The following is a 27,211-nucleotide window of genomic DNA, read 5'->3' on the forward strand; positions in this document are numbered from 1 at the left end:
CTATTGGCTCCTGCTGTCTTAGAAAGCAGGAAGTCAGTTACAAGCTTTAAAAGGGAGAGACAATTTGTTTTTGTTAGTTTTTTTTTTTTTTTTTTTTTTTTTGACAATTATGAATAATAAGAGCAATTTGTTGTCTTTAACTATTAATTAAAAAACAAAGATTTGTTGAGGAAAGATTCATGATAGATAGGCCTAACCTCACCTCTACTAAAAAGCTAACACAAGGAAGCAGGCCTAAAGGGGGAGGATAAAGCATCTACATCCCAATGTGTAACTCCCGTAAAAATGAACATCTCAAGATATCGGGATAAAAAGATAATTGGATAAAAAAAGGCTTTGCAATAGCAGTGCTTTAATGTCCCCGTCCCCTCAATACATATCATTCCTGCTCCCGTGCCTAAAAAGCAAAAAGCGATCGAGTCTCCAGGGCATGTTGTCATTGTCAATGATTTTATCTCATTTGCATCTTTGACATCTCTCGGGACCCACACGCATGTAACACAGACAGACTCCGTCTGTAAGCCTCTCGTACACACTGTACACACACTCTCATGCTGTTGAGATTACATCTGTGATTTAAGAGCAAACTTTTTCATCCTTATGTTTCCGAAGTTGAGTGGCGGTTTCCTTCAGTATACAAACGAGACTCTTCATTATTAAAGCTTTGGAAGCGCGTTGCTGAAGGTGTGAAGGTGGACTTGACAGAACCACAGTGCCCTCCAGTGGAACAGACACTACAGATCAGATTTACACTGCTCTCACACTGGATCTCTGGGATCTTAATTCACTTTCAAAAAAAAGGTGTTAGTCAAATGGAAATCTTTTTGATATCAACATGGGTCCAAAAAAGTAACAAACACGATGGCAAGTTTTTAGAAATTTAATATTTGCATTCGTTTTTATTTCATACATTTTTGCATTATAAATAATGTTTATGTATATGGTTACCATTTTCTGCAAATTGTTCTGACACTTAAATGAAAAGGTGGTGTAACCATCATGTAAAAATCACTGATACTTTTTATGTACTTTGAATACAAAATAATTGTTAATTTTTTTTTTTTTTTTTCACAAAAGTCATATTCATGTTTGTTTTGTTTGTTTGTTTGTTTTTTGTTTGTTTTACAAATATCGTGAATTTCTGAGTTATGACTAAGAAGTCAACATATCAAAAGTCAACATATCTGGTAGTTTAAAAATAAAAAACACTGTTTATACACACACACACCCACACACACACATATGTGTTAGTGCTGTCAAATGATTAATCGCGATTAATCACATCCAAAATAAAAGTTTTTGTTTAAATAATATATGAGTGTGCACTGTATATATTTATTATGTATATATAATACAAACACATGCACATATATCTTTAAATATATATAGTAATATAAATATATAAATGTATATACATGGAAATATTTTCTACTGTATGTGTGTGTATTTATATATATATACACACAATAAATAAACATTTTGGATGCGATTAATCGTGATTAATCGTTTGACAGCACTTAAATATATAATTTAATTTTTTTATAATTTTTTTTTTCAAAAGTGTTTCATATATTAATAATATTTTATTAAATGGCTTCTCTGTTGTTGAATAAATAATATAATTGTAGTATAAAAAAGATGAAACTATTTATAGCACCATTAATTTCAAGCACGACGAAATATAACATTTTTCAAAATCAGAAATTGTTTTATCACAGAAAAGGTATTAAAGTCATTTTTGGTAGAACTGCATTTTTATAAAACTATGAACGGATATGATGGATTTAGCAAAATAATATTTTATACTCTGCTGATTCACATTTAACACTATCCACACACTAACACCTACCTCATTATCAGGTCTAAAGGTTGGAGAAAATGAACTTATTTTGATTTCCACATGAGGTTCAGTACTGATTATGATAGACATCATCACCATCATTGCCACACATGCGACTGAAATCATTTCTAAAGCAAATAGTTGCATGTCTCACTCTGGTCACAGCATTGCTCACTGCAGTCTATTGGATCCAACTAAGCACAAAATATAGCAAGACCGATACAATCAGATGAAGCTGTGATTGACAGTAAAAGTGGACACTACATCTGCTTGTGTGAATGTGTAAGATAAGCGTCCTCATGGGGAACACATGCACGTACGCCAAAGCAGAACCACAGTGGTTAGCATCAAACAGCTACTCCATTATTATTCACACTAACACACAGTTAGCAACACTGATTACCCCAGTAAATTCAGTCATGAGCATGGGGCCTGTTTTTGGAGTCAGTGTATTAATGGAAATCACCCAACTACATAATCAACCACTCAGCACCTACATGTACATACAAGCATTATACGATATTAACATGCATGGAGGCGACGAAGTGTGCACTGACCTCTTCATATAGTTCATAATGAGATCCCTCGGGAGCCTCTTTACAGCTTTACACAGTCTGTTTAAATTTCTGTCCGGCTCCTGAACAAAGCCCGGTCCACTGTCTGCTTTAATTAGTAGAAGATAACCCTAACATCTGAATTTCATGAACAATGCTGCCAATCATTTCAGCTCAACTGAGAAAAACTACACATAGGCTCTTAGCCAGCTCTTTTTTCTCTGACGATGGGTTATTTTCTGAGGGATTTCTCTTACCGTGTTTTTTTAGAAGCTGAAAGGCCTATTGTTGAACGATTACACAAAGGTCAAGGCAGAGACACTGTGCATAATCAGGCAGATGGCACTTCACAGAGAATTCATTATGAGTAAGTGGATTACAACTCTGTAGTTATGAATGGTGCAAAATAGTAAAGTATGCTGCAACTCACATATGGCCATTAGTAAACTTTGAAATGATAAAATTTTGGCCTAATTTTAGCCTCATTAGCAGTGCAATCAAAGTCTAAAAATAAAAATGAAATGAATAGTAAAATAAATAAATAAATAATATACATTTAAATAAAAAATATTTTATTTTATTTTATTTTGTGAAATTGAAACTTTTATTTCACAATTTTAGGAATAAACTTTTAAAAAATGAATACATTTTGGCATAATTTTAGCCTTAGCAGTGCATTCTAAGTCAAATATCACTATTACTATTGCTTATAATTTTAACACTGAATAAATTAATTAGAGAATATTGAAAAGCCTGAAAAACATTTTTAAATGATTTGAGCAAAAAAATAAAAATACAATAAAATAAAATAATATAATATAATATAAAATAAAGTATTATTATTATTATTATTAATGTTATTATTTGTGTTGAATTTTATTACAAATTTGAAGTATAAGCTCTACTGTTCAAAAGTTTGGGGTATGATTTTTATATAACTTATTTCGGTAAAGTCTGTCGTAATGTTACATGAGACTTATGTCACATTCCCATTTTTATTTAACTTTCTAATTATAATTCTATTTGACACTTTCTAGTGTGTTTTTGGTCAAATAAAAAGTCTTTATGAGCATAACAGATGCTTTCAAAAACAGTAGTGTATATAAAACATAAAATGTTCACCATTCAACTAGATTGGAAATACAGAGTTCTGGCCTAAAGCTCTGATGGTGCAGTTCGATAGGGTTAACTCAATCTGACGTAATGACTTAATTATCACATGGCACAGCTGATTGGTTCTCTCCTGTATTGATAGCCAATGAGCTCGCTGCTCAACATTCAAATATATTACTAGAGCTTGGCGTAGCAGTGCATCTTGCTTCAGAAACCCTCCACCTTCCCCAGCTCCACCTGTATAGATATGCTTTGGGGTTATTTCATGTATGTCATATTTGCAGCAGCAATATTCTTACATGCTCACACCAGCATGTTGTGGATTTATTGGCAGTAGCAAGTCTCAGTACTTGCACTGCCGCCACAGCAGCGTAGCAGATCTATTCTGCCAAGACCAAATACATTAACATTGTCATGTACATTACCATGCCAATCCCTCCGAGAGTTGCCATGACAGAACTGTAGTTGCATGACTAGAAACATTACAGTGGTGTTTTCAAGATGGCTATTGTGTAGACTGATGCAGTTTAAAGAGAATATGTAGCCAAACTTGTGCTACAAACACAATGAAAACCATGCGGCTTAATGAGGGGAGTTGTGATTTTAGGAAATGATTAGCCTTAATTGACCTCTGGTAGACAATAAAATAGAAGAAAAATCCCACAGACTTGCACTGAAGTAATCTTTTTTGACCTAGCAAACACACAACATGCTAAACACCTTAGCATCTGCACCAAAACACCCAGTGATGGTGGCTTTTGCTCTTACATTTTCTTCATTGTGCCTATTAGCACTACAGATAAATTATTTTTCACACAGAATTTCATTTCTCATATTAGAGCAAACAGACAACAGAATTAATTGTGTACTACATGATGCATAACCCAGTTGCTCAAGTGGACTTTAAGTAATTAAGCATCCTCTAACCAAATGCAGAGGCGTTTGCAATTTTACGCCTAAATTAATTACCAATACCATTCATGGAACATTTATTTGCAATCAGACCAGCCGAGTGAGACAATAGACAACATAAATTATAATCTTAGCCAACAGTGACCAGCAATGTCCAGAGTCGGTTTGTAATGGCCAGCGGCTGGCCAGAGATTTATAGCACCATATTCTGTAAACTTGTTCATTAAGGCAAACAATAGATTGTGTCAGCAGAAGATCTGTAAGATTAATCACACTAGTTGATCACTGTCCATAGGTTGTTGGATATGTTTGTGTGTCATCTAAGTCTGGCTAAACTGAAGTGGTTTATTTATGCTGTAATGGTCAGCTGCTTGTTAGGATGCTGCAAATTGGAATTTCCATTTTAATGGAAGGACAGAGAGGAACATATCTCAGTGCTGTTAGTTTGTTTCCAGCCTTGAGTACCAGTTTTACAGATTTATACACTTCAGACACAATGAAATTGGGCCTGTATCTTTATCTAAATGTCACCAACCGAAAATGCTCTCCAAATTACAATTACAATTATCTTGTGTTTCCAATTTACCCATTTCTAATTTACTCGACAGAAAATGGACAAATGGTTCAGAGGTTGTTAAACTGTTGCCCGCTTCTATTTCACAGTGTCCTAGCAGGAACTTTAATTTAAAGCAACACAATGTAAATACAATGTAACACTATGTAACTTTTTCTGTGTTTAAAATTTGCAAAATGTATATAATGAGCGAGTACGTCATAAATTCATCTACCAAACCGCCTTTTTGTCTTATCCCAAATCACTACGGTACATTTATAATAAGTGATTATATTTGGACTATTGTGGCCTGTTCGGGTCGTCACCGCTGCGGAGTAACACATACCTGCGTGAATCGACATGGACATAAACTTGGAGAAGTAGCTCCGGTTAGAATGTTCCTCCGCGGGATACGTGCAGTTCTGTTTCTTAACCACTAGAGCGCCTAAATTGACATAGTGTTGCTTTAATAGCTGCCCAAAGTGGGATATGGATCACTTGCTCACGCATGGATATTTAATAATTTTTTAAGGTTTTTTTTAAACACTTTTAGAGTCAAATGTCATGCACATGAGTGAAATGAAGGGAAATAATTGGCATTAAACTATACATTTTAAAGGCATTCTGCATTGCAGGGTTATTCTCAAAAACATGTTATTTTTCACTCATAAAAAAGTAAAATAGTCAAGAAACTCCAAATAAAAGGCATCATTTATAACAGTTTATGAAATAATATTACATGGCTTACACATATTCACAATATATTTATATTTGAAATTGAAAATCTCTTGTCCCCTTTAGCTGATATTAATTTATTTGCTATTATTTTTTTCCTCCGGGTTAAGGCATAAGTGTGTAATATATATGTAATTAATATAATAATATTAAATAATTTAAAATTTTCCCTTTTATATATTTTTTTATTTCTTTGTTTGCTGCCAGTTTGTTAAAAAAAATTGTAAAAAAGTTAAAGTGCAATGGTCAAAGTACAGAGAAGAGGCTGTTTTAATATTAGTATTGTGAATTTTTTTGAATATGGGAAATTTACATTTAAATTAATTATTTAAAAATGATTTAAAGCTTCATTCATTTGACTTTGCCTGATTAGTGGTAAATACTCTGAGATAATAGACACCATCTTTATTAAAATAAAATTATGTAGTAAAGAAGAAAAGTCAAGTTGTTCTTTATGAGAAGTGGTCATGTTAAGATGCTGCTAAATACTTAACATCCGTTTTTATGGGAGAAAACTGAACTGATTTTTTTTTTTTAAATCATTCAAATTCAAAAATTCATATGTATTAATTAACATGAACAGACATGTATTTATTAATCTTTGTTAATCTTAGTTAATGAAAATACAGTTATTCATTGTTAGTTCATGCTAATTCACAGTGCATTAACTAATGTTAACAAGCACAACTTTTCATTTGAATAATGCATTTGTAAATGTTGAAATTAACATTAACTAAGATTAATAAATGCTGTAGAAGGATTGTTCTTGCTTAGTTCAACTAAAGTAATGGAACCTTATTCTAGAGTGTTACCTTAAACTCAAATTGTGTAGATTTACCACTAAAATCTACTTAAAGTAAATATATATCACACAAATAAAAAGTGCAATGCACATTAACACAGATACATCCTTCTCTACAGATGCTAAATGATGCTCATCAACTTGAGATGTTGAGGTGACATTAAGGAACATGTTCTCACACGAGGAGAGAACAGCCTGTAATTTACCTGCATCTCCAAATGCTCCCAATTAAAGTCTAAAACAGCAGGATCCTTGTGCACACCCACTGTGCCACTGCTCTTCTGAGCCACAGGCAGCTGAAGAACCAGGTGTGTGTGTGTTTGAGTGTTATACCCCAGGACGTCCAAGTAATAGCCTCATAAATCTACTCATGCATAAAAAGCCAAGCAGATCTCACCGCCACTGGGCCAGCTATGCCTACACCTGCCGTCCTGAGCACAGAAGCCAGTCGCCCTCCAGAGGCTCAGTCTGTGGAGTGCTTCATCCAGGCCCTTTTTTGGTGAAATCGTAATTTTGGTCATACAATTAGCTTAGAGCTTTATGAACACAGATGCTGAGGTACAGCCACATGCACAAGCACTTAAATTGATCGCTCACAGCTTTGCATTACTGTTCAAGAGAAGAATGTGAAATCACCGAGACTTTTATGCTACATGTTTATTTCATAATGCTGCATTGATCTGCTTTGATATACAATAAGCTTTTTTTTTTGCAATAATAAGCCATTATTAAAAACATTAGTTAGTTAAAGCATGAAAACTTAATGCAAAAAAATCTCATTAGCATAGAGCAAAACAAAATTAGTCACATAACTGTAAAAATCTAATTCTCAGTACTATAATGCAGAACAAAAAATTATTTTTGCAGTATTACAAAAATAATTCGCATTACCATATTGCAATGTCATTGGCATCCCTATAATGCAAAAAATGTAATTCTCATTACTGTAATTTACTGTAATGCAAAAAAAGTAATAAATTGTAAACTAATTATTTACCAACATTTTTAATAATCGATCGATCAATAGATAGATAGATAGATAGATAGTATATAAAAGTTAACGAGAATTTTGTGTGGAAAATTATATATATCTCATTAACATTCATCATATGCGATTTATGTATTAAGTTCACTCCATGCCCTGCCGTTCTTCCAGGGTTAGGTTGCTTTGAGGAATCATTGGACGATGCTGATGGTGATGATGGTGGTGACCATGGTGACGACGGCCATGTTGATGATGTCCATGGTGATGGTGACCATGGCTGGCGTAAGGAAGATGAGAGTGATGATGCTGGTGGCGGCTGTGGTGATGGCTCCTCCTGTGATGATGACCACCATGCTCATGACGTCTGCGTTCATGATGTGAATGCATAATCACCTTTGATTCAACCATCGCTCGTTCTTCCTGAGTAATGGTTGCACACATGGAGCTATAGAAGACGTCCAGATCTATAAAGACAACTCCTATGCCACCAAAGCCTTTCTGGAGCACCTGGACATTAATAAATGCAACATCATCATCTGATTATCCATCTAGTAGTTTTCATTTCTACATTATGTCACTGCTTTAAAACTACACTTCACTTACCTCTGCTACAAGACTTTGCTCATTTGAGGGACTTGTTAAAGTAATGAACCGCTCTTGTCCACTTTTAATGGCCTGACACACCTGAGAGGATAAGCGTTACAGATGATTAAACAATTTCGCCTATGCTCTACCTGAGGACGCTAATAATTAATGCTAAGCTAATACTATCTGTGGTTATAGCGTACCTGATCGCCCAGGTATAAGCCCAAAACATGGATGTGATCCTTCCTTCCTGTCTCTGTATTCATGTCATCATGCTTGAGGCGATCCCTGTGGTGATGCCTTCGATGTGACCGCCGTAGAAAAGTAGGCATGGCTAGATTGAGCTTTTGCAGGTCAACTTGCTGGTCCTGCCAGTGCTGGGTTATTTTGTCCTGTAAAAGAAAAGAAATATGAGGTAAACCCAGAGTTAGAATACTAACATGCTAGCAGATAAATATGATTTATACAAATATGACAGGTCTATATGCTTGCTAGTTCTGGAATAACATTAATACGAAGATCTCAAGAATTATAGATGCTACAAAAGTTTTACAGACCCATCATTTATCCTCTTTTGAAGCAGTTTTAATGGTGTCAGGCATTTAAGTTATATTATTCCTGGACCATCAAAAGATGTGGACACAGAAATGCATCCTACTAGAGCTAATCACATTATGCGGGCTGAATTTTGTAGGAAAAACACTGAAATTTCAGTGTCACTGAAACATCCAAAAATATGTCATCCTTGAGACACTCAGTGCATTTTAAAGCCAGCAAATAAAAGCCTGTCTCAACAAATTGCAAGAAATTTGAGTAATTTACAATGTATGGTCCATCCTTTTCGAGGTGAGCAGGCAGAATGGATATGAAGTCCACATACTTTGAAAGAAAAGAAACTATTAAGTACATAAAATAACCGAGCACAGTAAGTGTGATCTGAATAGTATGTAGGAACGAGACTCACTGTGAAAGCGTTCGCTCATTATAAGTGACTGCACTGTGGTCAGCAGGCTCTAGTACAGACACTGTTAGAAGAAGAGGCGGGGTTTCTTTTTCAAACGCGCCTTTTAGACTCTACAGACAAAATGGAAGCTTGTAATAAAAATACACTTTGTTTTTATTAAAGCAAAAAACATTTAAATGTGTTTTGCCTGAAAATAATAGTCCTTACCTTCAGAAAATTTGTGAATAGCTCTATGGTTCTGCTAGATTCACTAGAAGAAGGGCCATCCAGCCAAGTCACGTCTAGACCGTCTAAACTCTTGTCCTTTAGGTATTTCAATACCGTTTGAACAAAAGTCTCAACACCGGCCTCATTAGCAGACATCAGCTCCAAACTAAACAACAGCAAATTTAGTTAGTCAGATGGTGCAAATATGTGCAATGTCAATATAGTGTCACTATACTGTCAATATACAGTCATGGTATATATTTCAATGAGTTTTCAGAGATTCTCTTCATTGATAAGTACATGTAAAAAAAAAAAAAAAAAGTGGTAAAAATAATCATGAATTTTTTTGTACCTTGATGATTTGATTTCCAAGCCAAGCAAAATCTTCAAAGATAGATTTCTGGGGGAAATTTCATATTTTTACATATTATTTTAAAAAAAATTTTTTTTGTAAAAGACTAAAATACTGTATTAAGATCACACACACACACACACACACATATGTAAAGCAATACTATTTACAATAATAATAATAATTTTTTTAATTGTATTGTATATTGTAAATTTAATTGTAATGTATAATTTACAAATGTCTGAATTTTAGCAGTTCAGTTTAGGTTTATTATCCTTAACTAAAACTAAAGCTCAGACTAAAATTATTAAAAACAATTGTATTATTTGAAATTAAGTTAGCCATTAACTGTAATAAAAATATTTAAAAAATTACAAAATATAAAAACTTAACTAGTTGCCAAGGCAACATTTCTCATTTTCGTTTAGTACTAAAATAACAACAATTTAATTAAAATTAATCTTAAAAAAAAAAAATTACAAAAAAAAAAAAAAAAAAAAAGAAATGCTAAAATTTTATTTCAAATATTGACAAAAACACTAATAATAGATTCAGTCAGATAATGAGTCAAGAAAAGATCAAAAATCAGACCTCTCCTTCATCATTCTAATAGTAAGACTGTCATCTTCTGACAAGCTTTGGAGGTAAAGGTCGTCATCAGTGGAGGTCAAGGGGAGGATGATGTGAGAGCACGGCCCCTCACGTGTACGGTGTGTTAAAACATCCAGATAGCAGGTCAGTCTGTAACTCCTCTGCGCACCTGAGACGTATGAGTGAGAGAAAACTTTAGTGCTGTGTTATTATTGTCACTCTGAATGCCCTCGGCAGCAGCCTAAGCTTACTATTTTAGTTTCAGCTTGTTCTGCTTCTCAAATGTGTCCTTTCTCAAGTGCTCTCTAATCTAGCAGCCGTGCGCTTGTACCACACACCAGCGTCACAAATGCAATGCTCTCTTTGAGAGACTGTTGAATGACAATCTAAACAGGTTGCGAGTGGACTTACCGACTGAAATCACCAGGCAAAGGAATGCAAAAGCTGAAACACAATAGAAAAATACTTATTAATATCTTGATACACTGATAGAATCAAGAATTCTATGAAAAGTGCTAAGAAAGTAGTCTGTGACAGTGTTTTTTTTTTTTTTTTTTTTTGTGCAAGTTAGTAGGTCTGTGGTTGTTCCAGTAGCGGAAACCTAAATTAAAAGCCACATCCTGATGTGTGTGTAGATGTTGTTACAGATAATATTCAACTGCACAATTTTATAGCAATAAATTATGGCAAAAATGCAACATATTAAACGCTTGTCTTACATGTAGAGCTATTTTATGTTATATATTATTTTGTGGTATGTGTCACTATAATCTGTTATGTTTGCTGTAGATCCAAAGCACAGATGACTGAGCAACATCAGCAATATCTATGTTAGATATTAATATACACTACTGTTCAAAAGTTTGGGGTTGGTAAGGTTTTTATTTTATTATTATTGTTTGTGAAAGACGTCTCTTATGCTTACCAAGGCTGCATTAAATACAGTAAATTTGCAATATTGTGAAAAAATCTGCAATATTGTGAAATATTATTACAATTTCTTATTATCAGTGCTGAAAACAGTTGTGCTGCTTAATATTTCAATAGGAACCACGATGCATTGTTTTCAGGATACTTTGATGAATCTTTGATCTTTAGTAACAAGTCTGTACGCGTGGTCCCTTTTAATAAATTGCATGTTTTAAATTCTTTAAAAAATACTTACTGACTCCAAACAACTGAATGGTTGTGAATTTAAAATATAATTCTAGGAAAAATGATTCACTTCCAAAGACATGTAAACTGTCAGCAAATAATCTGCTGAAAAATTACCAGTTTAATAACAACATTTAAATGTCAAAGTTTCACAATAGTTTGAAGTTCAGAAATATGAAACAGAAATATGCACTGAATACTTGCCTCTGATGAGCTGCATTGTTCCTGAAGAAGTCAGTAGCTGCTGTGTTGTCTGATAAAGGCAGACTATATATTATACACATACAGACACCACTTCCTGTGTCAACACTGGCCCCAAAGTTTCCCCGTCAGCTTCACACTTTGCTGATGAGAAGCCCACATCCTGGTTGTATAACAGGCCTGTGCCATCCTTCTACACATACTACCTTTATATTAAAACAATGCTGATTATATTTTCTGAGGCAGCAAAATTTGTTAATTAAACAGAACATCATTAACTTGATACATTGTACAATAGATTTTCAATTTCACGGAATACTGTAGTTCACCCAAAAATCTAAATTTGCTGAAAATGTACTCACCCACCACATTCCATCCAAGATGTAGATGACATTGTTTTTTCATTGGAGGAGATTTGGAGAAATTTAGCATTGCAAGCATAACTTTCACCTGAGAAAGCAATATTATGGATAGATCACTTGTATTTTAGTCTGAAACAATGGTTTAAAGTTAATAATGTCTTAATTATTAAGTTATTACATGCAGCTTTTCACTTAACAAGATGATAATTGATGGACTGGAGTTTATGTGTGGATTACATGTGAATAATTGTGATGTTTTTATCAGTTGTTTGGACTCTCATTCCGATGGCACCCATTCACTGCAGAGGATCCACTGATGAGCAACTGATATAATGCTAAAATTCTCCAACTCTGTTCAGATGAAGAAACAAACTTGCCAACATATTGGATGGCGTGAGGGTGAGTATTTTTAGGCAAACTAATCCTATTAGGTCTGGAATAACTTTTATTCACAGATAATCAATGGAATTACATAAAAAACTGCACATATATTTATACACACAGATCTGGTTTTACATGCTATATTTATGTATAAACTGCAATTTCAGAACTTTACAATTATCAGACTGATTTTTAGTTCAAAAAATTAGTCATTTAAACGTAGGTATGTCCAAAATTATGCCATGGTTTTTCGAGAAGTACTTACATTTGCAAAATGTAGCTTCTTACACTCGATTGTGATTTAAGAAGACTTCAAGGACGCCTGTTGAGACCTGACGGCCTTAAAGATTCCTGATCCTCTTCCTCACTCCAGATTAAGCTTTGTTTTATCCAGCTCAGAAAGCATATCGCCACCTCTTGAAAAGGAGTGCGTGTCTGTTTCAGTCTGTATACAGATTTTAATCAAGGTTTACATTTGAGTAATGATATAAATATCAGCTCACAATGGTGAGTCTGGCCTACAGAGCTTCACAACACCTGTTTAGTCAAGAAGGCAGTAGAAATAAACCAACATTTAAAGCTAATGTTACAATGCTACATTTAAACTGTACAACACTCTCCACATAATACTTAGCAACTAATAGAAACTCTATGCAGTTTTGTGCTTTTGTGACTTTGAAGACTAGTTAAGTGTGTGGAATTCACTGCCGTAAATAAAGTACAGACGTACTTGTATGTGATGAGGGTGGGAAAGAAAAATAAGCCATTTGTTTTATTAGTTATTAGCGGTCAGAGTATCATCAATATCGTTTTGAAACTGATATTTCAAGGTTAAAAAAACCTCTTACAGCAGCAGATTCACGTTGAAGCGGTAGAAATCTAGTTAAAGAATATCATTGAACTGCTGCCCCCTGCTGGTGAGACATTCAAACACACTCAAACTTACAACCACAATCTTCAGATCAGTGTGTACAACAAGAAAGCCAACTTGGATTTGTGGGATAGATTTAAACAACAGTACTTTAATCCCCTTCAAAAGTCTCAATGTAACACATAATGTGCAAAGTTTTAAGCTGCAGGTAGTATAACTGTAATCAGATGGATCTGCATACAACTGGTTAAAAGCAATATGGTACAAAACTACTTTACATACATGCTATAGAGTAAAATATTGTTGGTAAAAGTTCAGCATTTTGAAGGTGACCCCTTCTACTCATTAAAACGAATAATACATTTTACATTTCTATGCAATCTAGTGCAAAGTAATCTGTTTTTGATACTTTTTGGCTCCTAAAAATGAATGGTTTTCCAAAAGAATTAAAAAATTATTTACTCACCATCAATATTATTTTTTGTTCAATATAATTGTATTCATATTTAAATTAATTTAATTATTAATATTTTTTTGTCTGTTTCTCATACAAAGCTATTATATGAGTTGGTTATTATTATTTTTTTTTACTATAAAAATTTGGATTTAAATGACATGACGGTGAATAAATGACAGGATTTGAGGAGAACTAATCCTTTAACATCTGCAAATTACAACAGATCAGACCACACTTAACATCTGCTCAACACGCATACAGACAGAGCACGCATTCCTCAAATAAACAAGACATGAATTTTAAAACATAAACACTTTTGTAAAATAATCCAAAAAAATCATTTCACATGATGACATAACATATTTAGCATTCAAAAATATGGTGAATTTAGCTCATGGTTTTAACTTAATACAATTTAGTGATAATAAGTAATTAAAAACATAACATATGCAGAAGACTGAGCACCAGTTAGTCATTCATTCAATTGCTCAGTCTACTAGTGGCAAAGAGAGGAAATGCATAATAATAATACATCAATGGTAACGTTCGGAACAGAATACTAGTCATACTGCCAAGTATTACCTATGCATATAAAGGTAGTATGCAAAACAGAATGCATTATGCACAAATAAGCTTAGAATGCTACATTGTCACATTTCAGTGAGTGAGTATGAATGGCTATTTTGCATGTCTTGGCTTTTAGTAGTCGGATCAAATAACAAGTCAACACGGTAAAAGGGGCTTGATATTATTACGGCTCATCATGTTGGTAATGGAAAGTCAAGTGCACTTCATTGTGAGATGTAGTGTCCTGTGCATACATTTTGGAAGAACTGTTCAGATGTATCATTGTATACACTACACCGAAGACATTAATGTTTTATTTTAAAACATTACACAACGTTACTGTGTTTACTCTATTTTTGACAAAATAAATGCAGCCTTGGTGAACATAAGATACTCACTGCAGAATTACTAGTACGGTAGTATGCAGTTCCGAACACAGCCTATCATAAATAGAACTTAGTATAAACAACATTTAAAAAGAAATAACAATTGCAATGGCAAATAATAAAGAACACTATGTCTGAAAACGATAGTAACATTAAATCAGTTAATTCCACCATCGCTGAACACTAAGATAAAGCTGTGCAAATCCTTCATCATACACTCATTCAATACTCTTAAAAAGGTGCAAAGATTGAACCTTGTCACTACAGCAGTCTCTTTAAAGTGAGCCTTTTGGACCACATTCTCCAAAAATGGTTTATAGTAATACCCTAAGAATGCATATCATCAGCACTCGCAGGAACAAATATGCACCCTTATAAAGGGGTAGAGACAAGGTCTACTGCCCCAATGACAATGTACAATTTTTGCACTTTTTTTTCTGACAGTGAAGGACAGCCTTCATTTCACATCTGACATTTGGAGAGAAGTTGCCCTGAGTAAAGTAACAACTACCTGTGACCACATCTAATACACACTTCCTTTGAAACATGTCAATGTAAAACCTCCAATTAACATCGAAAAGATCACAGACATTCACTGACTTCATACTCCAGGGCCCGGATCTGAGGAAAGGAGGACTAATTTGAGTCTTTTCTGTGAAAGCAAGGAGGCTGTAAGACGGTTTTAAAAAGGAGATCCATCTATCCATCCTTCCATCTCCACATTGGCAGGTGAAGCCGCCGACTGGCAACTACAAATCTATTACAGATGAAGGAGCCAATCAAAAGTCACTGAGGATGCTGATGTCAGCAAACTCCTGGCGGTAACGGTAGGAGTACATGCCCAGCAGGAAGGCCCATTTAAGAGTCATGAAGCTCCACACAGCTGACAGATAGAAGCTCTTGGGGTCAGTTATTGCTGGAGACAAAAACATACAGAATGGATTACAGACACTTTATACGTGTATAATATAGATAGATTTTCTGTGGAATGTTTTATTAGACAAAGCTGTCCATGTGAAGGTACTTACACTGCTTTTCTATAACAGCTAAAGCGATGAAGGTGGCAAAAGCAGCAATAGCCAGGAGGGAGAAGACCGTACTAACAAACATGAAGAACTTGAGTCCCTTCAGCCATGTGCGCCAGTAGTCCTGGATGTACATAATGTGGGTGACCAGTGCCCAGAGTGCCAGAACTCCTGGAGATGTAAACCCATAACATATACACATAGAAAAAAATTGAAAAAATTGGTATACACTGTAAAACATTTTTAATTAAATTTAAAAAAAATTACAGAATGAAATAAATGTAAAATGTACTGGTAATTTTCTGATATTATTCAATAGGTTTATGGAAATTCACGTTAACCCTAAAAAAACAAAGCAGATAAAGACCAAAATTCAAATAGCACAGATAAAACACCTGTAAAATATAAATATGGAAAATTCCTTAATATTAATACAGTACATTTTGCCACATTTTTTAAGGATTTTCATGTAACATTTTGAATTAAACGTAAAACTTTTCATTTACAATTTCAAAAATCTTGAGAGCAAAGTTTTGAGGAAAAAATCAAGTGTAATCAAAAGTAGTACACAAAAATTGCTTATTTAATTAGTTTGAATAAAATATTTAAATATTAATTATCATATACTATTTATTTTACGTTGTATTTAAATAGATAGATAGATAGATAGATAGATTATTTGGAAATAAATAAATCATATATATGTGGAGTGCATATACGTTTATTTCTTTCTCTGAGTAGAAACAGTCAAAAAATCTCCATATTTATGCGTGATTATTTCCAAAGTCATTTCAAGAAGATATCAGACTGTTCCTTTTAAGAAAGAAATGAAATAATCACCCATTATATCTCTGTTGGAATAACAAACCACACACTGCATATAGAATGTGACAGAGACTTTCCCAAGCGCAAGATCACACAATAATAGCAACGAATTAAAAAGCATGACAGTAAAAGAAACAGGATGTGAAATGTCTATATTTGACAGCGGATGTGTAAAGAAGTTAAGACTGTGGCCTTGAGTTTATTTACAGACCTGATAATCCGCCCATCCCCGCAGTCCACGGCTGTTTATAAAGCACATTCCACACGATAAACGCCGAAAATCCCACCAACATGCCAACCGTGGCATAACCCACACTGATGTAGATCCTTTTTGGACCCATTAATAATGTGTAAAGTACCGCAGTAAAGATGCAACAAGAGGCTGTAGCGAAGGATCACACCATCGATGAGAGATTATGTAATGCAGCGCTGCTTATTCGTAAACACGACTGCACGACCCGGAAGAGCTCCCCGGTATCACCATAGCAACAATCAACAACCTCACAGCCGCGGATGTTTCAACAGTAGAATAAAACGTTTTATTAAAGGCAACTAAATATGTGCGAGACATAAAAGAATCGTTTGTATGTAATAAAAAATGTAGATTGTTTTATTGAAAACTTGAAAAATTATATATTTAGGCTTGCAAAACACTTTAATACTTTAAATGTGGAAACAAATGGTTGGCATTTCATAAAAAGACTGTAATTTTCATCATGTCAGCAGTGGCTAATCGCATCGTGCTTAAAAAATAATAAACAATTAAATGTGCGTTCATTGCTGAGAATTTAATGTGTGTATACACATGCAAACTAAGCATTTATTGTAAATAATTACAGTATAAATTGGGCTGGGCATAAAGTTTGATTGAAGGTTGCAAAAATCCATGTAAATACATCAAATATGAAACAGGAATGTGATAAATAATAAATCAACCAGCCTAAACAAAAAAAAGTAATAATCTAGAACTGTGGAAAAGTGTGTAGACATATAGAGGTGAGGTGACACAGATAATGTCACATGTTTCTCTTGTTGTTTGTGCAGCACTGAAGATGGTGGTTTTAATCTGTTTCATCTTTGCTCAGTGGTTTTCCATCTACCTGTCATTCTCACAGCACTACAGTAATTGTGAAACAAACAAAGAAAGAAATCATCTTCTCAACTGAAAATGTACACTACCAGTCAAAAGATTTTTTGAACAGTAAGATTTTTAATGTTAAAGTATAAAGAATTCTCTTCTGCCCACCAAGCCTGCAGTTATTTGATCCAAAATACAGCACAAGCAGTAATATTGTGAAATATTTTTACTATTTAAAATAACTGCTTTCTATTTGAATATATTTTAAAATGTAATTCATTCCTGTGATCAAAGCTGTATTTTCAGCATCATTACTCAGTCTTCAGTGTCACATGATCCTTCAGAAATAATTCTAATATGCTGATTTGCTGCTCAAGAAACATTCATTTAACATTTTAATTATTCTTATTATTGTTGTTGTTGTTGTTGATGATGTTATCAACATTTATCTGAAATAAAAAGGTTGTTTAGAGGTTGTTTAGTCAGTATAATTTTTTTATTATTCATTTTTATAATTAATAGAAATTAATACTTTTATTTAGCAAGAATGCTTTAAATTGATCAAAAGTGACGATAAAGACATAATGTTAAAAAAAAAATTATATTTCAGATAAATGCTGTTCTTCTGAACGTTCTATTTATTAAAGAAACCTGAAAAAAATTATACTCGGCTGTTTACAACATAATAATAATAATAATAATAATAATAATAATAATAATAATAATAATAATAATAATAATAATAAACATGTTTCTAGCAGCAAACCAGAATATTAGAATGATTTATGAAGGATCATGTGACTGGATTAATGATGCTAAAAATTCAGCTTGGAAATCACATAAATTACATTTTAAAATCTATTCAAAACAGTAAATTTACATAGTAAAAATATTTCAAAATGTGATTTTTTGCTGTACTGAACAAATAAATACAGGCTTCTTTAAAAAAACATTAAAAATCTTACTGTTAAAAAACTTTTGACTGTTAGTGTAGGTCATAAAAACTGGCGGGAGCAGATCATGCATGCAATTCCATAAAAGAATAGAAGAAATGCTACACCCAGAATTTATCAGGCTGACATCATTCACAAATTGTTCCTTGCAACCAATTTACTTTATTGTGCACATGAATACACGAGGAACAATTGCCATGCCTTTGGGTATTATATATAAATTACAATTACATAAAATACAATTATTTGTAATTATGCATTTATGATCACAAAATGTGATCATGTAAAAGGTGTATGACAGCATGATGTTATAACTGCATAAACAGCACAGGAAATGGAGCTATGCATTTAAAATAATCAAAATGATGATCTCAAGTAGCACTGTTTAAGCATGAGCACACATCTTTGGCCAGACAGATGCTGATGCCCATGTAAACAGAATGAAAGTCTAGAGAGGACTGAACTAAATCAAGAGGCCACAGATGTACTTTGGCCCCATTTCCCCCGGTCACTGTTGAGAACTGAAATAATATGGGTTTTAATGTAATTCAAGGAAATGGAAGATTCATCAAGCTTCAAGACACACCTTCATAGGTCAACCTTCATGAAATGAACACAAAGCCTCATTTCGTGTCACCAATCAGAGCGCGGCAGGAAGCCTGTAACTCGGTGGCTTCAGTGATTCAAATGAGATCAACACTCGGCAGTTTCCTCTGTATGCTTCACAGACAACAAAGACAGACATAAAGAGATCGAGCAAGTGATAAAGAGAAAGAAAAAGTCATACGGAGATAGATACTTCACAAGACTCTCGCCTGGAAGACAAGAAAGACAAGACTGTCCTGATTGGCACTGAAGAAAACTATTTGGAAATAAAAGAAAACACTGCCAACATCATCTGCAGACGGACCAGACATACTGGTGAGTGTGTTTATGGAATCTATCACCGACAGATGCAACCACATTTACCTCGTGTAACAAATGACCCTGAAAAATGACCTGAATTATATAACTAGTAATAATTTCAGTAGATAATTAGAATTTTTGACTAATTCTGAACAAAATCTGAATCAAAATAATTGAAATATGAACCATGACACATTTTAAGGTAACTGGCAGTGCTGATAAAAAAAGGCAGATTGTATTTCACTGTAAATATAACAGATTATTGGAATACATTTTACAAGAAAATACAATTTTGGTGTTTTTAGAGTTTGTATTGAGGTGTTTAATCTGTAAAATTTGTATATAAAACAAAAAAAGATCCCATTATCCATTACAATAATATTTATTAATAAATACACTAATTAAATCAATACATTTATTTCTATATTTAGCTATTCAAATTAAATGATATATTTATTCAACATTTATTTACAAACTGTTTTAACGCATTGCCTAAATTGTGGGCTTTTTTTTTAATGCTCAAAAATTCTCAAATAACTTTAGGAAATTCTGCGGGCATATGATTCATCATGAGGCTACGAAAGAGACTTGAGAGACTGGTGGATGACAGGCGAGCATAAGAAGGTGGGCTGTGAATTTACAGAAGCCCCCAAATAGAAGACAGGAAGTTACACATGATTAGATGTGGGTGAGGAGGTGTGCATTTAAAACATCTCCCTCTGTGTGTTTTCATCACTTCATATTTCACTGGACTTCCAATATAAACAATATTTCCTTCCTCCATGGGCAACAGAGATCCTCTTTCTAAGAAACAGGCGCTCAGCTGGTATAGGAAGGAAAAGGTGATTTGGAATGACAGGATACTAAAAGCATGTAAAATCACATAGTGTTCTAGAATTACAAAGGGATGGGAACAATCTTCATGGGAATATGTGAAGCTTGAGATTCCAGTTAACGGGACATTAATGTGTGTGATTTTTGTTTCATTTAAAATTGTGTTGCATTGGGAATCTACAGGGAGTTGAAGATTGATTACAAAAGGCTGTGATTTGTTGCAGGAAGTCCTACACCCTTTCCCAAAGGAACTGTGTGCTTGTCTTCTCGCTGTATTTTAATCTCTGTGATGTGATTTATTTATTTATTTATTCTAGAAATGTAGCACATGTCCGCCAGTTAAAACTAGTTATTTGTGAACTTTCTGGACACTTTATGGAAGTGTAAAGTACTAAGATTTTTTAAACATACTATAAAACACTCACAAAATGTAATAGCTATAAATGCACACTAGAGGGCAAACTAAGTCAAGCAGCACTACTGCTCATCGTTTGGGTTATGGATTTGAACAAACTAACCCTAACCCTAAATATGAAACTTTGGCCAATAACATATTCTTTCATACTAGCAACATGAATGATATCTAAAATTGTAAATGCTACTTTTAAATTTGCCTGACATACAAAATATTCCCATAGATTTAAATATAAGGAGGCAAATTTATCTACAGACCAGAATATCTGGGGCGCCTCAATCTAGTTTAATGTATTTTAATTTTTTTATTTATTTTTTTTGAAACACAGGTGACATTTTAAGTAATAATAATTGTTTTAATTATAATAATTATAATGTTATTTATAATTATAATAATAAATATGCAATAAATATAGATCAGAAATATATTATAATAAAACACAGTAAAATTATATTTAATAATAAAGATTTAAATATGTCAAATAATAATAAATAAGTTAAAATACATGTACATGTATATATATATATATATATATATATATATATATATATATATATATATATATATATATATAAATTGAATCAATTATAAATATTAATATTTAAATATAATTATAAAATAAAAATTTAATTATCCAGCCTTTAACCAATAAAATCTATTTTACAAGAGTGTCCTGGCCAAGACAGGCAACAGTATAAATTACACGAAATAGTACACAAAAACAATAGGATATTTGAGGTGTACAATAAATTATTCCACTGCCATTATATTTAGTTGGTAATTAAGTATAAGGCTTTGCGAAACAGTTCTTCCGGCTGTCTAACAGGTTAACTGTCTGGGTCTTAATGGACTATTGTCTATGTGAGTTGATCTTAATCTAAAACATCTTGTTTAAAATGTTCTCAATGTAGCAACACCATATCTTAAAAGGCATCTGCATCTTTACATCTACACTGCACACAGACACATGCTGACTGTTGAAAAAAGTGGCAGACAAAGTGTCTCTTGCTATCTAATCTGAGTTCTTCTCATCTGATACAAACTACACGTTCAAATGCCTTGTGAGGGTCACATGCAGGAGAACTGGATTTCTGAGTTCTGTCTTTGGCACCGGTTTTGTCATAGCCAACCACTGACACACACACACACACACACACACACACACACACACACACACACACACACACACACACACACACACACACACATAAACATACAACACACAGCTAAAAGGAGCAATTGTGGATCTTCTTACCTTCATATGCATCACTGGGCCTTAGGGTTTATATCATTAGCTGCTGTGGAGCACGACGTACAGTACATGGAGGATATACATGCCAGAATGCTTTCGTTCTTTAAACAGATCTTGTCTGCTAAGAAGAAAAACAGATTCGGTAAGACAAAACTAATACTGTTCTGTGGAAGTGAAAGCCTGCTTTGCGAGTTTTAGAACTCATGATCAGAGTTTGTGAACATCAAATCACAGCGTTGTATTCTCTGTTGTTCCTGTAAGCACACAAATGCATGCTTGAATACTACTGTTTATGGCACTTTTCAAAAGCAGGGTACAAAATGAGGCCTGAAAATAAAAAAAAATATTAAATATCCAGTGAAAGAAGGCACTTGAGCTTTAGAAAATGCTGATCATCAACCTTAGGGGGTCAAACTAATAAAATATAAGATGTTTTGTGTTTTATTAGTTATTCTGTTTATATAAGTTTTTTTTTTTTTTCAAAATTCAGGAAATTTAAATCTCTGACTTGTGTGATTATGTAATCTTTATTACATATAATATTGTACAAAATGACAATAAATAAAACAAATGAATAGTTTGGGGTTTTATTTATATTTCCTGTGAATGAAAGAAAAAGGTTTAATAATGTATTTTATATGCTTGTTTTCTGGTCATGTAGATTAAAAAGTCAAAATAAGATGATTTGCTTTTTTGTAATGGGAAAAATAAAAGTAAGGAGCAAAACATGGGAGAATTTTATAAATTCTAAAAAAACTAAACATTAAATTTTGTATGATCATTATATAATTTTCCTACATTTCATTCAACAAATTAGGTCAAAATTATATTTCTGTATAGTTTTAAATGACCTCTGATATGCGCAGGCCAAATACAGTATATATATATATATATATATATATATATATATATATATATATATATATATATATATATATATATATAAATCCCTATTTAAGGAGTGCAGGCATTTAATATGTTTAAAACAAGATATTTTTCATGCTAGGTTCATTTCAAGGGATTTGAGCCTCTAAATCCATTCAGTCATGAGACTTCAAAATATACCATTCATTAAAGGTACCATACTGTACATTTACAACTCACGCAACTCCAGGCTAGAGCTTTGTCATGCTCATGTTGAAACACTGAATGCTTTGCTTCAGCAGTCGTTTCTGTTTTGGAGAGAGATGCTGGTTTTGTGGGTCTGCTGCTGCAGTGCTGACAGAGATAATAAACCCAGGACAACAGTTGAGAAATATTTCTGGGGCCCTTGTGGAGAAAGGCAGGTGAACAGAGCCAAAACTGGGACAAGCTTCCAAAAAATGTGCTAATTCAAGGACTCTTTGCAACCACCTAGTTACAACATATTACACATAATCATTAGGAGTTTAGCACATTATCACATAATTTTGCTTCTAATAATTTAGCCATTTTTTTAATACACTTATCAAGGTGTTTACAGCTTGGATTGCAAGTATACACCAAACCGCTTTTCTGTTTGTTATGCTATGCCGCGTGTTTTGATCCCCAATTTGTAATGATTAACATACACATGTAAAAGAGCAGCAACGTGCTTAATTTATATCTTGTTATTCCAGCATTTTGGACTGAGTGGAACAGCAAAAAACTCCACAACAGGAGTTGAGTGACTCAATGTTGTTATATCCAAGTCCTCCAGAAAGGGAAGCTCTCCTCTCTCCTATAACAATAGCCAGGGTCTAAACAAATATTATGTAATGTTTCCTGACCTCCAGCCACATGGACATGCTCAGGGTGGGACATGTCTTAAGATTGTCCCCAACATCACCTGTGGGTGGGGAGGACATACAGTATTGCCCATTATAGTACTGTAAATGCCATTCATTCCTTAAAAAGATAATACAGTACATTTTAAAAAATGATAATAATATCGTTAGCATGGGACACTAAGGTTAATATAAGTGCTGTTCCAATCCTTGTGAGCTGTTCGCCTAAACAGCATCTTTTGGCAGTGTTGCCCCAAATAACAGGCAGCAAAATATGTTGCCTTTTAAGACAACCTGTTTTAGCTCAAATCTAAGACAGCACTGCATATAATCGAGGATAAGGCAATCCAAGAATAGGCTGCCAGAGACAAAGAAAATACATACATTAATATAAAAAATATATTTGTTTATGCATATATTTATTTTTAAATATATGGTATATTATTTCAAATATATACATAAATATTATATTTAGAAATATTTAAATTATTACTTTTATTTAAATAATTATTCAATTTTATGTGTATGTAACTTTGATATATACAGTACATATAAAATATCTTACATAATGTTTTATTATTTATTCATTATTATATATCATTTAATGAATAATAACATTTTAAGGTTTGTTTGAGTTAGGATGTTACGAGCTGCTGCTAGACAGTGAGGCAGCTCAATAGATTTTGAAAAAGAGCTTGAGTTTCTATCTTTGGAACATCTTGCAAGTATAGAAATAAACAGCTAGCAAACACAATACTATTCATCGGAGTTCACAATATCCAGCCACTGGGTTTTGTGGGAGTCATGAGATCTCACAAATCATAAGCATGAGATGGGAAATAACATGATGTAACAGTAAAACGGAGAGCAGATTGAATCAAACAGTACTGACTTCCTCTCTTTCTTTACTTTTGTCTCCTCAGAGGCTCCAGCAATCATGTGCTCAGAAGACACACTCCTCCGGTCGTCTCTGCGCTCGTCCCTTGAAAAGGTACAGAACATTAAAATAACTTCCTTTTTTTTCTTCACATATGAACTCAACTATCAGTTGCTATTTTCTTTGCACTGCCTGGGGTAATTCATGCTTCTCTAATGCACAAACTCTAAATCAAACACTAAAGCAAACCCATTTCACTTTACTGTAAACATTCAAAACTCATTTAAAAAGGAGTTGGGTAAAATAACTATTCAAACATCAGAAGGATTATTATCCAAGCCAGTGCTGCAATTTCCTCTTCATTTACTCCTTCACTCCAACCTTGGCACCTGCATTAGTAAGTAAGGTGGGTTATGGACACGCCCCCTGATCCTCACCCCCTCAAGGTTTATCATGCAGCTGGAACACACAGATAAGAGCTCTGAAGGAGAGACCGTGTCAAACGCACAAGCTAAACATATTTTGCCTGCTCTAGCGGTTCTTTTACTGCTTGATGCAGAGTTTTGTTATGCAAATTTCTACTTTTCAGGATGCAGTTGAAATAATCCTTCCAAACAACGGAATAAGATGCTGTTTTTATTCCACTTAAAAACCTTTGCTTAATCTTATAATGTTCATTGCTATCCCAGCATATTATTATGCATAACAGATCATTTGTTCATGCACATTCAAATGGTTAGAAATGTCAAAACACTGTATATAAAACTGTATATATCAATATACAGGTAACTGAAATAAAATTGCAAGTTTTAAAATTAATTTTTATAACTGTTAAGCTATATTTAATTACATTTTAAGAAAAAAATGTAGGTTTTTAATACTTTATTTCAAATTAACATTCATTTTATTTCAAGTGATGAAAATATGTGTGGGGGGGGGTTTAAAGGTTGAGGTTTTAATTAACTAACCCTGGTTCAATACCATGGTATATAAATATGATCATCATTTAGCTTATAGGCATAGTGGAGAACGGGACTAGTGTTCACACTTCAGCCCGTGTGACAACTTCCCCCATCATAACTAACCCTAGGGCCAGTTCTAGCACTGTCAAATGATTAATCGCAATTTTGTTTATATAATATATGTGTACTGTGTTTATTTATTATGTATACATAAAAACACACACATACAGTATATATTTAGAAAATATTCTATATACATTTATATTCTTATATTTTACATTATATATATATATATTATATTCTTCTTAAATATATACATGCATGTGTTTTTATTTACATATACATAATATACACAGTATACACGCATATATTGTGTAAACAAAAACGTTTATTTTGGATGCGATTAATCGTTTGACAGCGCTAATATAAACACACACACTACGCTACAATCGTCAGAACTAGTCCGACCAAGTATTGCAATTAACAAAATGCTACAGTATATGTGACCCTGAACTTCAAAACCAGTCTAATTAGCACTGGTATATTTGTAGAAATAGCCAACAATACATTGCACGGGTCAAAATGATCATTTTTTTCTTTTATGCCAAAAACTATTAGGATATTACATAAACTTCTTTATGAAGATATTTTGTAAAATACACCCTCAGATTCCAGATTTTCAAATAGTTGAATATCGGCCAAATATTGTCCTATCCTAACAAACATCATGCATCAATGGAAAGCTTATTTGTGCAACTTTCAGATGATGTATAAATCTCAGTTTCAAAAAGAAATACCCTTATGACTGGTTTTATTTTTTTATTTTTTATTTTTTTGTCCGGGGTCACATATGATAATACAATTTTAATGTAAACAAACACCTGCGGATAATCCATGCGGATGCTGGTGTAGTGAGAGGCGGAGGCAGAGGCGGAGGCGGGAGCGAGGGGTGGCGCCTCGGCAGGATCGGCGAGAAAGCGCAGGCACGTCTGACAGCGAACAGCAGGTTTTAAAGGCATTCGGAGGCTGGAGATCACACGCACGCAGGAATGAAGCGTGCAGGTCCGGTTGTCCTTAAACGGGGATTGTCAGATCCTTACTGGAGATGTAGTTTTCGACATGTGTTGCTGCAACAGATTATCTTTAAGTAAAATAATTGTTCATATATCGGAACGGACTGAAACATGCATCTCTTTCGGAGTTATAAATACCAAGTCTTTCCAGATCGGTGTACCGGTGAGGAAAAACCTCAGATTCGAGGAATCAGCTGGGTAAGTGGGAAGAATTTTTTTTTTTTTTTTTTTTTTTTTTTTTTTTTTTAAAGTAGAATTGTTATTTGTCAAGAACGAAAGAGAAACGCCTATACTCTGGTTATTCCATGAAATAGGAGCTTGTTTGAAAAAGTAATGTTCTTTTTTTTAAAGATTTGAAACATTCTTTCAAAGATTGTTTTAAGTGTTAATAAATTACGTTCTACAATCTCAGGTTAAATAAACTTGCTCTGAAGTGTGCTTAAAAATGCCATCTTCATGGAAAAATAAATAATAATAATAATAATAATAATAATAATAAATGTACCTGTTTAATGATAAGACATTAAATGTTGGTGTCTGCTTTTTATTGGCACCCTTTTCTTTGAATAACCCAAACAATATTTCCATTCTGAATACATACAGGTACAATTTTCTCAGAACAACCTATGGACTCTGTATGGCTAATGAAGTGTGTTTGTGTGTGTGTGACAGTCAGGATGTGTGTGAAGGGAA

General features: G+C 33.5%; 3 protein-coding genes and 1 long non-coding RNA gene across 6 annotated transcripts in view; 1 reads left to right on the plus strand and 3 right to left on the minus strand.

The window, feature by feature from the left end:
• Nucleotides 1–7,151: 7,151 nt before the first annotated feature.
• On the minus strand, nt 7,152–12,697 carry hrct1 (histidine rich carboxyl terminus 1). Its single transcript, XM_019065662.2, has 11 exons — nt 12,558–12,697; nt 11,553–11,601; nt 10,605–10,637; nt 10,194–10,362; nt 9,603–9,650; nt 9,251–9,416; nt 9,044–9,153; nt 8,902–8,959; nt 8,283–8,471; nt 8,098–8,178; nt 7,152–8,001 (listed from the first exon to the last, which is right to left on the minus strand). Exons 2-11 carry the CDS (start codon nt 11,566–11,568, stop codon nt 7,639–7,641), a joined length of 1,233 nt encoding a protein of 410 aa, XP_018921207.2. The 5' UTR covers nt 11,569–11,601; nt 12,558–12,697; the 3' UTR covers nt 7,152–7,638.
• A 597-nt stretch (nt 12,698–13,294) lies between these two features.
• Nucleotides 13,295–17,605, minus strand: LOC109047995 (heme transporter hrg1-B-like). The gene is made up of 3 exons (XM_019065660.2): nt 16,635–17,605; nt 15,602–15,769; nt 13,295–15,489 (listed from the first exon to the last, which is right to left on the minus strand). Exons 1-3 carry the CDS (start codon nt 16,762–16,764, stop codon nt 15,353–15,355), a joined length of 435 nt encoding a protein of 144 aa, XP_018921205.1. The 5' UTR covers nt 16,765–17,605; the 3' UTR covers nt 13,295–15,352.
• A 1,436-nt stretch (nt 17,606–19,041) lies between these two features.
• LOC122141839 lies at nt 19,042–24,090 on the minus strand. The gene is made up of 3 exons (XR_006158131.1): nt 22,966–24,090; nt 21,865–21,982; nt 19,042–19,174 (listed from the first exon to the last, which is right to left on the minus strand). It is a non-coding gene; the product is annotated as an uncharacterized LOC122141839 (long non-coding RNA).
• Nucleotides 19,170–27,211, plus strand: part of LOC109047993 (rap guanine nucleotide exchange factor 3-like) — a 33,169-nt gene continuing 25,127 nt past the window's right edge. Inside the window, exons 1-2 of one of the 3 annotated variants that reach the window (XM_042750096.1) lie at nt 19,170–19,375; nt 24,530–24,597. In XM_042750096.1, the coding sequence (XP_042606030.1) occupies nt 24,544–24,597 (54 nt within the window). In that variant the 5' untranslated portion in view covers nt 19,170–19,375; nt 24,530–24,543. Of the gene's footprint in view, nt 19,376–21,845; nt 22,004–24,529; nt 24,598–26,282; nt 26,717–27,211 lie in introns of those variants that run through there. The other 2 variants (XM_019065656.2, XM_019065657.2) reach the window with 2 other exon arrangements.

This window comes from Cyprinus carpio, chromosome B23, assembly GCF_018340385.1.
Source record: "Cyprinus carpio isolate SPL01 chromosome B23, ASM1834038v1, whole genome shotgun sequence".
NCBI classification, from domain to species: domain Eukaryota; kingdom Metazoa; phylum Chordata; class Actinopteri; order Cypriniformes; family Cyprinidae; genus Cyprinus; species Cyprinus carpio.

Bases quoted from the DNA above. Each gene is read 5' to 3' on its own strand.
- hrct1 (XM_019065662.2), bottom strand. The intron at 10,363-10,604 runs GTAAGTCCACTC...CATACGTCTCAG, and splicing joins TTGCCTGGTGATTTCAGTCG to GTGCGCAGAGGAGTTACAGA. The intron at 8,179-8,282 runs GTACGCTATAAC...TTATCCTCTCAG, and splicing joins GCTTATACCTGGGCGATCAG to GTGTGTCAGGCCATTAAAAG.
- LOC109047995 (XM_019065660.2), bottom strand. From the start codon at position 16,764: ATGGGTCCAAAAAGGATCTACATCAGTGTGGGTTATGCCACGGTTGGC. The intron at 15,770-16,634 runs GTCTGTAAATAA...TTACATCTCCAG, and splicing joins GGGGATGGGCGGATTATCAG to GAGTTCTGGCACTCTGGGCA. The intron at 15,490-15,601 runs GTAAGTACCTTC...TTTTGTCTCCAG, and splicing joins AGCTGTTATAGAAAAGCAGT to CAATAACTGACCCCAAGAGC.